This window comes from Penaeus monodon, chromosome 26 (genome assembly GCF_015228065.2).
Source record: "Penaeus monodon isolate SGIC_2016 chromosome 26, NSTDA_Pmon_1, whole genome shotgun sequence".
Classification (NCBI taxonomy): Eukaryota; Metazoa; Arthropoda; class Malacostraca; order Decapoda; family Penaeidae; genus Penaeus; species Penaeus monodon.
In genome coordinates, this window is record NC_051411.1 from 25029518 (window position 1) to 25044517 (window position 15000).

Sequence of the window (15000 nt, forward strand, 5' to 3'; positions counted from 1 at the left end):
ATATATAGTTTTTTTTTTTTTTTTTTAATTTTATTTAAAAATATATATATAAAGTTTTTTTTTTTTTAAAATATATTTATATTTGGTGTTTTTTTTTTTTTGTGTGTGTGTGTGTGTGTGGGGGTGTGTGTGTGTGTGTGTGGGTGTTTTTGTGTGTGGTGTGGGTGTGTGTTTTGATAGATAGAAGAAGATTTGTGGTGTGCTATATAATAATTATATATATAATATTTTATAATTAAAATATATATATATATATATATATATATATATATAATATATTATATATGTATATTATTTTACATATATATAATTTAATATTAAAATATATCTATCTATATAAAATATATATATATTATTTTAATATATATATATATAATATATATATATATATATATGGTGTGGTGTGTGTGTGTGGTGTGTGGGTGTGTGTGTGGTGTGTGTGTGTGTGTGGTGTATTTGTGTATTTGATAATACAAAATATGCAAAATTCTATCTATCTTTTACACACCACACACAAACACAACACAACACAACACACACAACACACACACACCCCAACACAAACACACACACCACACACACACACACTAACACACAAACACACCACACAAATTTATATATATTATTATAGATATAATATAAGATAAGATATAATAAGTTTAAATATGCATTAGTGCTATCTATCTATCTATCTATCTATTATCTATTATTTTTTCTATAATATATTTTTATATATATATTATATATTTATATATATTTTAATATATATAATTTATACATACAAAAACCATACACACCCACACCCCAGACATACACACACACACACATACCAACGTGCACACACACACACACACACACACACACACCCCACAACACCCACACACACACACACACACCCACACACACACCCCACACACACACACATAATATTATATATATATTTAATATATATATATATATATATATATAAAATATAATATATATATATATATTTTATATGTATATATATATATATATATAAATAATATATAATATATATAATACAGAGAAGAGAGAGAGAGAGAGAGAGAGAGAGAGAGAGATAGCATATATAGATAGATAGATAGATAGATAGACAGACAGATAGATAGATAAATATAGATATAAAATATATGCTAATATTATAATATAAAATTATATATATATAATTTTATATATATAAAAAAAATTTACATGAATATATACATATATTTTATATATATATAATATATATATATAAAATATATATATATATTTTATATAATACATAGATACTAGATAGATGATAGGATAGATAGATAAATAGATATATGATATAGATATAGATAGTAGATAGTAATAGATAGATTATTAATTATTTATATAAGATAGATATATTATTCATATATATTTTATATATATATATGCATTATATATATATATATATATATAATATAGATATGATAGATGAAAAGATAGATTTTATGATTATAGATATTTTATATATATGCATATACAGATAGACAGATAGAATATGCATTATATATATATATTTTATATATAAAATATATAAAATATATATATATATATATATACATATATAAGTCGTCAAAGGTTAAAGCGAAAGACTGCTTGCGACGTTCTCGGTCACGGGAGACCTGGGAGAGACAGCGCCACCCGGGGACAAAAAGGGAAAAGAATGGAAGGAAAGAAAAAATAGAAGGAAAGAGAAAGAGAGAGAGGTTGAGGGGAGGGGGAGAGGGGGGAAAGAGGGGGAAGAGGGAAAGAGTGGGAGAGGGGGGGAAGAGGGGAAAGAGGGAGAGAGGGAAAGGGGGAGGGAGGGAGGGGGGGGAAAGAGAGAGAGAGAGGAGAGAGAGAGGAGGAGGGTAAGGAAGAGAGAGAAGAGAGAGAGAGAGACAGAAAAAAGAGAAGAGAGAGAGACAGTGGGGGAAAAAAAAAAGGAAAAAGCAAGGGGAAAGGAGGAGAATAAAGGGTGAAAGAGTGAAGGAAAAGGGTGGAGAGGGGGGAAAAAAGATAGGTAGCTAGGAAAAAAAGGTAAAGAAGGCGAGGGGGGAGGAGGGCGGGGGAAAGAAGGAGAGTTTTGGAAGAAGAGAAAAAAACAGGAGGAAAAGATATAAAAGAAGGCGGAGGGGAGGGGGAGAGGAAGTGAAAAAAATTGGAGAGGGAAAATAGAAAGGGGAAAAAATAAAAAAGCAAAAGCAGGGCGGAAGAAGCAAGATAAGTTTAAAGGGGGGACGAGGAGAGAAAGAGAAAGCGAGAAGGACAGAAAAAAAAGACAGAGGAAAAAAAAAAAAGAGAGAGGAGGAAGGGGAAAAAAAGAGGGAAGAGATAGGAGGGCAAGGAGAAACAGACACGGGGAATTACAGAGAAAAAAAGTAGATAAAAAACGAAAAGGGGAAAAGATTAAGAAAGGAAAAAAGAGGTGAGAAAAAAGGATTTTTGGGAAAAGGAGAGAGGAAAAGGGGAAAATTTCGGGGAGGAAAAAAGGAAAAGGGGAAGTGAAAAGGAAAAAGGGGGAAAAGGAAAAGGGGTCTGAAATAGTGAGAAGACACAAAATGGTGGGGAAGAAGAGGAAAGAGGGAAAGAAGGAAAGAGAGCGTGAAGATGTAAAATTGGGCCCTGGTCTCTCGCGCCTGAGAGAAGAGAGAGAGAGAGAGAGAGGAGAGAGAGAAGAAGAGGAGAGAGAGAGAGAGGAGAGAGGAGAGAGAGAGAAGAGAGAGGGAAAAGAGAGAGAGAGGAGAAAAAGAGGAGAAATAAAAACAGACGATTTACAACCCCGGGTTTTTTTCATTACCCCCCCCCCCAAAAAAAGACAGAACGGAAAAAAAAAAAGGGGTATCAGGACATTTAAAAAAACACACCACACAAAAAAAATCTTAATAAAAAACTAAAAAAAAAGCAGGAAAAAACCCCAGAAAGCCATTAGGGAAAAAGTGCGTTAATCATTGTCGCCACCTCAAAATGGTAATTAACCCGGGGGGAATATTGATGTTCGTTTCATGTTGATTGCATGGCCCTTGACAGTTGATCAGCTGTGGTTTGTGTTAATGATTCTTTTTTGTGGTCATTACTTTTTTTTCCCTTTTTTTTTTTTCTTCTTTCTTTTTAATAATTTTTTGATTATTTTCCCTGTGTTTTTTCTGCTGCGTTTTTTTGTTTTCATCCTTTTTTGTGAGGCCCCCTTTCTGTCTCATGTAATTGTGGGTTTATTTCCTTTTTTTTTCTCTCTTTTTTCTCTGTAGTTGTATGTATGTATGTATGTTGTATGTTTATTGATGTTGTTTTATGTTTATGATGAGTATGTATGTTGTAGTAGTATGTATGTAATGTATGTAGTATGTATGAGGGGGGTTTGTATGTATGTATGATGTTGTATGTATGATGTAGTAGTATTTTCTATTATTAACTATCATCTTTTATCTTTCTATCTATTACTATTCTATCTATTCTATTGTCTGTTGTCTATCAATGTATTCAAAAATCTATGCCCAAAAGAGATTCCAATTTATTGATATGTGTGAGTAAATTATATGTAATTACTGGTAGGTGAAACAAAAATCTAGTTTCATTCTACGTCTATACTTTTTAAATTCACATGGGCCCAGAGAACGTAGCTCCATTGCCCCTGGGTGAGAACCCCTGCTCTAACCCACTATATAATCCTTTTCAGATTATCTTTGTGTATTCTTTTCACTCTTTTCGTTCTTACGAGTTCGAAACGCTGATATTCATTTTCATTTTTTTTTTGGTGTACCAGTACGTGTTTTGTGTTTTGTATTCATATATAATCGGGTGTTGTGTGTGTGTGTGTGTGTGTGTGTTTGTGTGTGTGTGTGTTGTGTGTGTGTGTGTGTGTGTTTGTGTGTGTGTGGTGTGTGTGTGTGTGTAACATATGTATGTATGTGTGTTTGAACATGTGTGTGTGGGTGTGTGCGTGTGTGGTGTGTCAAGATCATCTGTTCGTCAATTAATTAAAATGTATTTTTACGATTGCATTTGAAATGTGTATTATCTGACGGGGAGAGCAATACACAAGTGCCATCCCATTGAAATATTTATATGCAATAATTTTTATTTTGAAGTATAGTTAATATAGAAAAATTTAGTAACAGCTTTATTAAGTAACTGAAATATTGGTTTGAGACTGTAGTGACTTTCCCCTGACATCCGGGCCGCCTGACGTTATGTAACTGTGTAGAAACTCTACGAACTCTTCCGCCCTGCAAAATGACGTGGCTTAGCTGTTTTTTTTTTTCTATAAGAATAAACCTGTGTTTTTATATCCTCTGACTTACCTTTCCCATTGGTCCGTGATGTACATCTACACTATTTTCTTCTGCACGTAACACTCGATTTTATAGACACTTACCTCTATTCTATACTTATCTTGTCTTATTCTTGCCTGTTTTTCCTTCGACTAATTCACTTAGCTTTGTCCTCACTCGTTTTTCTCTTTGTGTTTTCCGTTTTTCCCTCACGGATCCCTCCTTTTTCACTTTTTCGTACTTTCCTGTTTTTTAGTTTCTTTTGTGCCCATTCTTTGTATAGTTTTATTATTCGTGGTTCTATTTTTTATTTTTTTACTATTTCAAACTCACCATACATCCATATTTTAAATACGATTCATAACATGACTTGCATTATGGTAAAACATCAGCAAGCGCGGGAAGCCGCCAGTATAAAAGGTCAAGCCAGGTCGGTCAGAGAGAAGGCTTTTTACTTGGTGTTGACCAGACTGTTGGATTATTAGCTGGGTGACTGTGTTTCTCGTGCTTGTGCGGATTGCCTCTGTTGTACCAGTGAGTGTATGGTGTGTTGTCTTGTGTCGTGGTTTTTGTTCGAAAGATTGTGCGTAGTAAATGTATAATATGGATGCTCCTCTTTATGTTGCATTTTAGTCAGCCAGTGTGTTATTTTTATTGCTTTTTTATTGTGACTTACGGGATCACCATAATACTCCAAACCACATGGACGATTACCTGTAGTTGGGTAACACGCTATCAAACCAACATCTCTAACTCTACGGAGTTTTGATTAATCCACTACAGAAGGCATCTATAAATAATTATGCTGCTTTTAAACTTTTCATAATTAACTAGGAGAAAGATCGAAGTTTACGCAAAATCTATCCTCGTCCTCCTTGCAGGACAGGGTCACTCAGGTCAGTAATCTAGCGTTAGGGAGGGAAATGTAAGGACTGTGGTAGGAAAAGTGAAACTTATGTTAAATATTAAAACCATAACATTATTTTAATAATATGATAATATAGCGGGGTCGTCGACTCTCCTCCACGCGGTTTGGGGAAGAATTGTTCGCATAAATTTATTCATTTGTTTATTTATATTTCGGTCTGTGGATCAGCTCCATAATTAGTCCCTAGGTGACCAGTTCCGTCCTGCGCCAAGGTAATTGGATTATGGATTCATAAATCGATCCAAAGTAGATTTTTTAATTTGATACGAGAAAGGTAGTAATTAGATGGTCAGGATTGATTGCTTTTATTGACTCGAAGGATTTAGTCTTACTCGTAACTGCACAAAGTTAATTTTATGTTGTTGTTTTTTTTCGGACCCATGGGCTTTTTCAGTCATCATTATGATTATTGCTTGAACAACCATAGCTTAGTAATCAAATATTGATATTGTTTAACATAAGTCAATTAGAGTTAATGAATGGTAGAGAACCTAGCTTGTAGAGAACAGGAAGATGTATGGGGGTGACTCCTCTTAATCCTCTCTTAATTTTATTATTATTGTATCTACTTATATGATTGAGCTTGATCATTTTTACTAGATGTAGAGTAATTTGATAAGTTATATTAAAGAGCCTATTCCCTCTTTTTTTCTTATTTGTTTGTTGCTACACGAAAGAAGACACCGTAACTAGGCCACCTCTTTGTTTTATATGATTATAGAATAAAGGATTTAGCACTCAAATACTTTATTTTTATGGCCGTGTACCTTTGGTAAACACTCAAACGGTGGACAACTCAAGCCGACCAGCGGCCCATTCACCGAAAGTATGCTAACGTACATATAAAATCTTTAAATTAATTCAGTTAAGGCTTTTGTGGGTTTCCCTTAAAACCTAAAACCTCGGGGTGATGGAGCTATTCTGAATAGTATTAAATCTCTTATAAGTTAGGTCATGTACAAATATCAAAATTACCGATATACGTTTTATATTTCAAAAAATCTCAAACACCAAAGAGTAATATTATTTTATCAATCATCCTCCACACCCAACACACACACACAGCACCACACACACACAACCCACACACACACACACACACACACACACACACACACGCACAATGTTCATACATACATGCGATGGTGTGTGTGGTTTTGTGTGTGTGCTTGTTTGGGTGTGTGTGATGTGTGGTGTGTGTGTGTTGTGTGTGTGTGTGTGTGGTGTGCTGTGTGTATTAATATATTATATATATATATATATAATATATATATATATTATATATCATTTTATAGATAATTAGTGCACACACATTCATCATAACTTAGCGAGAGGTGTGAGCCAGGACACTCTGGAGCTCAGCTGACGTAGCCTCAGGAAAGCGCGGAAGACACGATCGATATTAAAACTAACTCGATTTCTGTCGTCGATGGCACTGAGTTGAACCTCTCCGATCACCAAGCTGTTTTTCATGGTTTTAAGCCCTTGTAGTCGGGGGGCGATTTTTATTATCATGCTCATATCCTTTGCTAAGTCTCGATCTTTATTGGGGGGCAAGGGGGAGATAGGAGAAGGTAAGAGAACGTGTGGGGAGAAGGAGGGTGGGAGGGGAATGGTAGGTGGAGGGAAGGGGTTTATTTTCCAATATTTTGGTTGCTTGCGAATTTAATCCATTTTTATTCATTAGCTTTTACCAAAGATCTTCCAAACAATACTAACCAATATTTTTGTTGTGTTTTTTGATATCACAATGCCACTAATTAATATTTCTGCTACATATTCACTGCTTTATATCCTCGGAGTCATATAATGAAATATTTTTTTCAAGCGTTCTGTGAGTCAGCGGAACTTTTGACTTAGGAATATAATGTCTATAGATTTACTCTAAAAGCTAAGGTAGTTCCTTAATCTTCTCTCTCTCCTTCTCTCCTATCCTCTTTCTCTTAATTAAATTTCAGTCATCCTATTTATCTGTGTCTGTTCATCATCCTCTGTCGTTCTCTCATCTTTGGTTTTCTCACCATTCTCGTTGTCATTCTCTCTCGTCTCTTCACGCTATCTATCTACTATTTATCTATCTTTCTAGTCAATTTATCTAGCCACTTCTGCCTATCAAAATATCCATAACACAATGTCTGTTCTATTTTATCTTTCGGCTTAATCTCTATAACTACGTATCTATCTGCCGCTGTATCTATCTGTTATCGTCCTATATGACTATTTGTCATCTGTGCCTAACTAAGTTAACATCCAGTCTTCTATCTTTAATGTCTCGATCTATCTATTCTGACTGTCCGATCTGCCCCCCCTCCTATCAGTCTCTCTCTCTCATCTCTCTCTCTCTCTCGTCTCTCTCTCTCGGGTCTCTCGCTCTCTTGCTCGTCTCCTCTCTTGCTCTCTCTCTCTCTCTCTCTCTCTCTCTCGCTCCTCTCTCTCTCTCTTCCTCTCTCTCGCTGTCCCCTCTCGTCTCCATTCCTCTCTTATTTTTCCCTCTCTCTCTCTCTTCTTCGTCTCTCGTTTTGTATGTCTGTCTGTGGCATTTTTGCGTGTGGAAGAGGTACAAGAGACAAAATCCGATAAGTACGGTACTACAGCATATCCGCTGCGCAAAAGGTCAAAGAGAAAAGCGGTATACTAGGAAAACGGTATTAAATAAGCATTTTACAGATACAAGGATCCATCTAGCTCGAACGGAAGTTAATTATCAAGGTCCTCTCATTTATCCTCGCGTCTAATTAACGAATTATACAATTAATAGATTATAGCAACTCGAGCAAGAGACATAATCTTGGCCTTTGGCACGCGAAATGTGGCGCTGAATGTCCGTAGAGTTGGGCGATGTTATGTATCGGAGTTTTCGATAGACTTTTGTAATTTTGTGTCCAATCTTTTCGATTTATTTTTTTCCTTTTTCTTTTTCTTTTGTGAGTTTCAGATTTCTAACTATCTGAATGACGGCTACTTATTGTTATTAATGAGGCATATTAGATAAACGCAATCTGAAAAAAAAATGATATGACTTGCGTGTGTTAGTATTTTGGCTTGGCGTTAAGAAACTTTAATAACAATAGAAAGGGAAAGTGTGAAGAAGGAGGATCAAGACAAGAATAAGAAGGAAGAGGAGGAGAGACGGGAAAGAGGAAAGAGAGAAGAAATAACAACAACAAAGTAAGTAAGAATGGAAAAGAAAAAAAAAAAAATCCTACAATAGGGGAGAAAAAAAATATATAAATATACAGGGCATAGGACCCGTGACGAAGACAATATCGAGAAACAAACGAAAATGTACATACGATCAATATATAGTAGCGGAAGAGCCTAGGCTTGGTTACCATGGTCCCTTTCCTCTGCTTCATTTTGGCCCTGCACCTCTCTACGGCTTTGCGGCGCCTCGCTCTGCATCGAGACGAGCCCATCACGACCCATCCGCGCTACTCTAAAAGCACCCCCCCCCCCTCCCCTCTCTCTCTCTCTCTTGTTGCGTGCCTCTCTCTCTTTCTCGTCTGCTTGAGTATTCCCTCTCTTTCGCGGGGTCCTCCTTTGCCTCTCTCTTGCGCTCCGCGGTCGCTCTCATCGTATGATCTCCTCTCTATCACTGTATTTCTATTTCCTCTCATGGTCTCTCTCTCTCTCATCTCTTCTCTCTTTTCTCTCGTCTCTTCTCTGCTCTCTCTCTTCTCATCATCTCTCTTTCGGTCTCTCTCTCTCTCTCTCTCTCTCTCTCTCTCTCTCTCTCTCTCTCTCTCTCTCGTCTTCTCTCTCTCTTCTCTCTCTCTCTCTCCTGTCTTGCCATCTGTTTTGCTCCAGCAACTCTCATCTCGAATTAATGTGCGTCCCTTGCTGTCTTCGCCCCTCCTCTCCTCTTCTCCCCGCCTCCTTCCTCCTCCGCCTCTCCCTCCTTCCTATCTCATCTGCCTCTTTCCCTTTCCCTCTTTCCTCCTTACAGTCCTACCAGAAAAAAAAGGGCTTCTTCCCATCACACACCTTTTGATCACTCCTTTCATTTCTTCGTCGTTCCCTTCCACACCTATTTCTTCGACTCCCTTGTCCTTGCTTTTCCCCGCTATTCCCATCTTACATCGCTCCTCTTGACTTTTTCCATCTGCCTATCCGCTTATTTCCCTTCTCTTCCGCTGGTTCAATTGACTTTTTCCCCTTCTCCTTCCTTCCGCCATTCCTCCCATCCAGATCCTCTTCTCGGGTCATTCCCTTTTATCATTCTCGTCCTCCAACCTTCCCTCCCTCCCCCTTTCCTTCCCATCCTCTTCCTTTCTCTACTTTCCTGTTCCTCTTACTGCTCAGTCTCCTCCTCTCCGCTCTTTCTCCTCTTCTTTCTTATTCCATTACTCTCTTTTTTTTCCTTTCCTCTTTCTCCCACACCATCCCTCTCATTCGCTCATCTTTACTCCTCCTCCACTTCCTTCTTTATCGAAATTAGCTCTTATCCATTCTCAACTTCTCGGCTTCATTCATTTCTCTTCGTCTTCCCTTTTTCTCAACATTCACCTCCGTTTCTCTACTTCTATTCGCCCTCCTTTATTCGCGTCTGATCGTTCTGGTCTCCTTTTTCCTTTGTTTTCATGTTCATTCTTTCCGTATGTATTGTCATGTGTCCGGTCTCCCTCTCCTTCCCTTTCGCCATTAACCCTGTGTCTTATCCGCTTTCTTCTTCTCCCGTTAGTTGTCATGTTTTAGTGGCATTTTCCCAAGTCTTAATTTTTTTCCTTCCTTGATACATACAGGTATTGGTGATGGTGAAAGGGAATTTTGTGTGTGTGTGCGCGTATATATATATATATATAGTATATATCCTATATTATATAGATATATATATATATAATATATATGATACATATTATGTATATACATATTATACTACATATTTGTATATATATATATATATATATATATATATAATAGATCATCTACTATATATATATATATATATATATATATATCTCTCCATGTATACTCTCCTGTGTGTGTGTGGTGTGTGTGGTGTGTGGTGTGTGTGTGTTTGTGTGTGTGGTTCTACTATATGTATATGTTGTATCTGCATATATTCATATATAAATATATATCATATATATATCCATACATATATTGTTGTGTGGTAATGTGTATTGTGTGTGTGTATGTGTGTGTGGGTGTGTGTGTGTGTATGGTGTGTGTGTGTGTGTGTGTGGTGTGTGGTGTTTTTGGTGTGTGTGTGTTTGTGTGTAGTGTGTATACCTGTATAGACGTATATCATATATACATCACCATACATATATGTATAATACTATATATACTATGTAGATGTAATAATATCTACATATAATACATATACCTATATATATAATTATATAAAATATATTATCTATATATCTCTATATCTATATATATATCATATATAAGTATAGGGTGAATGTATAGTACATGCACATATATAACATATATATATAGGTATACATAGTATGTATATAATACATACATATAATATATTAATATATATAATGTAATATACATGCCACATATATCATAATAGATCGGTATAGACATATATATGTATATATACATATATATATATTACATATATACATATTATATGTGTATATATATACATTGTGGTGTGTGTGTTGTGTGTGTTTGTGTGGGTGTATGTTTGTGTGTGTGTGGTGCGTGTGTGTGGTGTGTGTTTGTAGTGTGTTGTGTGTGTGTGTGTGTGTGTTGTTTGTGTGTGTATGTGTGTGTGTGGTTGTTATTTACATAGATAAATAAACAGATAGATATACATATCCATATATCGAACATACATATAATATAGTAATATAGATTACGATTTACACACCACACATACACATACATAATGTATATATGTTATGTAAATATATATATATATGTATATATATAATATATATATACAGATATATATATAAGTATACATCCTATATCAATATATATGAATATATATATATATATCATAGTATTAATTGTGTGTGTGTGTGTTGTGGTGTGTGTGTGTGTGTGTGTGTGTATGTGTGTGGGTGAGTATAATATAATATATATATATATAATCTTATATTATATTATATTTAAAATATATATAGAGAAGAGAGAGAGTAGAGAGAGAGAGAGAGAGAGAGAGAGAGAGAGAGAGAGAGAGAGAGAGAGAGAGAAGAGAGAGAGAGAGAGAAATATCATGTATAGATATATATAATATATATATAGTATATATATATGAGCATATATATATATTTATATATTAGTTTATATATATATATAATACTATGATATATCATATATAGATATATATATAGAGTATATATAATATAATATATTATATATATATATATATCTAAGTATGATTTATATAATGCCAGCCCAGGGACTTCCGGCTCTGGGTTGTTTCCCTGAGAGGGTTAACTCCCGAAGGCCCTTTCAACTTATTGATGCCGGGACAAGATGCCAGTGGATTGTTTTGTAAGAGAGCTGACTCCGCATAGCCCTTTCACCGTGCACGGACTGAACTAACTAACAAGGAACTAGTTGTTTTGTATACATATTGTGTATAGGGTACATAAACTACAACACTCACACACACAGACACACCAACACACAAACACACACACACACCCACACACCACACCACACACATCTATATATATATATAATATATATATATATATATATATATATATTTATATATATATATTTTTAGTATATCTATAGAGTATTTAATATTAACCCATATATACCTAATCCAACATTTATATATACAATATAAATACACCCATACTCGATATATAATAATACTTATATATATTATATATATATAGATTCTATATATATAGTATATATAAATATATATGTATATATTATACTATAGATATTATATAGATGTATAGATAATATATATATAATATAAATATATATCATATATATATATATAATAATATATATATCTAATTAATATAACCCAACTTGCTTTCCCCCTTCACCCTCCCCCCATACCCTCGCTTCTCATCGTCTCGGGTGACAGACAGCGGGATGACAACCGTGCAGATTATATGCAGATATGGCCAAATAATGCAATTGCAGGGAGGGTCTTGCACAAGGTAACTGTCCCCTTTTTCGAAGGAGCTAGAGAGGTGGTAAAATAGCGTTAAATTAGAGTAGATTGTAAAATAATGTAGATAGACATGTATGTTGATATCAATATACAGGCTAGTGAGTGGAACGGGTTGAGTGGATTAGCATATATATATATATATATATATATTATATATATATTTAGATATTACCTATATTATTATATATATATATATCTCCTATCTTATAACATCCTATATATCTATATATATCTCTCTTATATTATATATCTACCTATATTATATAATAATATATATATATATCTCTATATATATATTATAATCATAATATATAGCATCAATATCATACATAGATATCATTATCTATGATATATATATCTTAGATATATATATCGATATATATTCTATATATATATGGAATGATAGATGATAACAATATAGATTAGCATATATCTTCTGTCTATCTGTGTATCTCTTTATCCATTTTATTTTTTTTTTTATTCACACCGACTACTACTCGCCTCCTTTTCTATTTCTCACTCACTCAGTCCTCCTTTTCTATGGATTCTATTCTATTTATAGCTATTGAATAATTGATTATTATATAATAGTAATATATATATTATATATATATATATATATATATATAATATATATATATTATATATTATATATATATGCAACATATATATATGTATTATATATATATATGGGGTGGGTGTTGTGTGTGTGTTGTGTGTGTGTGTGTGTGTTTGTGTGTGTGTGGTGTGTGTTTGTGGTGTGTGTTTTCTTTTCTTTTCTCCCTCTCTCTCTCTCTATCTCTCTTCTCTCTCTCTCTAATCTCCATCTCTCTCTACTCTCTCTCAGTCTCCTCTCTCTCCAGTCGCCGCTGTCTCTCTCTCTCTCTCGTCCTCTATAATCCTCGCTCGTCTCTCTTCTCTCCATCTGCATCGCTCTCTTCTCGTTTCACATGGAGCTTCTCGAATTCTGTGCGTGAGACAGATGTAGCTCGACATTCTCCTCAGAAATAAAGCTATGCAAATATCCCATCGTCAGCGAGTCCTGCCCAAGAGCGCATCTTATTACAGAAACCCGAGGTAGGATAGAGGTAGAGAGATAATAAGAGAGAGAGATAGAGATATAAGAGAGAGAGAGAGAGAGAGAGAGAGAGAGAAGAGAGAGAATAGAGAGAGATAGGGGGGGGTAGAGGATAGGTTAGATAGAGAGAAGAGTATAGAGATATGTGTAGAGAGAGAGAGAGGGATGAGAAGAGATAGAGAGAAGAGAGCGGGGGGGGTGGGAGAAGCGTGAGATAGAGAGAAGGAGAGAGAGGAGATGATAGCAGAGGGGGGACAGCTATATGTAGATAGAGAGAGAGAGAGAGCGGAGAGAGAGAGGTAGAGAAGGGAATAGGAAAGGAGGAGAGGAAGAGATCAGATAGAGAGAGATATGAGAGAGAGTGGGGGGAAGAGGATAGGAGAGAGAAGAGAGTGAGAGAGAGGGGGGAGAGATGTAGGAGAGAGAGCAAGAGAAGAGAGAGAGAGAGTAGAGGGAGACTATGAGAAAGGAGAGAGATGAGAGATAGGAGAGAAGATAACAATAGAGATATAAAGAAGAAGGAAGGAGAAAGAGAAAGAGAGTACTTAGATAGGGTACGTACTAATAGCGATGTGCGCTTGAAGATATAATTCATCTATGAATGGCATAGGGTTTATGCTGATCGACAAGTAATGCAAGGGTAAAAAGAGTTTAAGAGCGAGAATTATGTATTGAAGAATAGATAGGTAAAGCTGACGTGAGTCGTCCAAAAAGATACATGATGCAATAATTAGATAGTGGTGCCGTCTAGATACATGTTTCTCAAGTAGGAAGAACTGAGCCACTAGGAATTGACACAACAGCATCACAGTTAGCGTGAAGAGAGAGGAGCTTCTATATCTTCTCTGCCTTTATTATCTCTCCTATCTTGAGTTATTTATATCGAGTTTTAACTATAGATCAATTTAGTTACGATATTATTAGTCTCTTTCATCTTATCACGATGTATCTTATTTAGCATCTAGAGTTAGTCTATAATATTTCGATAGTCATAATCTACTCTATATATTTGATATTGTTTTTATTTCTGAATTATATACTAATCATAGTTGTTGACTTTATATCTTTATCTGCTTATTCTCTATATATAATAATATATATTTTTATTTATAAAGTTTTAATGATAGTAAGTACTATGCTTTACATTTATCAATTCTCATTATAATTCTTAATTTGAATCTTCTGGCCATCCCTCCATTTGATCCTTTACTCTCTGATCGTAGTTAGAATGATCATATCACCCATCAACTCTCCTCTACTCTCTCGAATTAATATATATATCTAGTCCATCTTTCTCTACCTCACATTCTCTCTTATCTCTCTTTTTCCGTCTTCTTCTTTTATGTCTTCTCTCCTCTTGTCCTACTCATCTCTCTCTTTTCTCTTCTAACATTCTCATCTCCGCCCTGCCTCGCCGCGCCCTCTCTTTGCTTCTCTTCTCCTTTCAATTATTTTCCATCTCCTTTCTCCCCTTCCTATAGTTAGCACATCTCTGCCTCTCTCTTCTCTTCTTTACCTTCCCACCTCTAGTACGCCCCCATGCTTTCTAACTGCCTCTTACTAATGAGTCCTCGCCCCTTTTTCACCTTTCCCCTCCCTT

General features: G+C 35.2%; 1 protein-coding gene across 1 annotated transcript in view; it reads right to left on the minus strand.

Annotated features, from left to right (window-relative positions):
* Window positions 1–4322, minus strand: part of LOC119589633 — a 12137-nt gene extending 7815 nt beyond the window's left edge. Inside the window, exon 1 of the mRNA XM_037938228.1 lies at window positions 4314–4322. Coding sequence (XP_037794156.1) covers window positions 4314–4322 — 9 coding nt within the window. The remainder of the gene's footprint in view (window positions 1–4313) is intronic.
* Between the last annotated feature and the right edge of the window lie 10678 nt (window positions 4323–15000).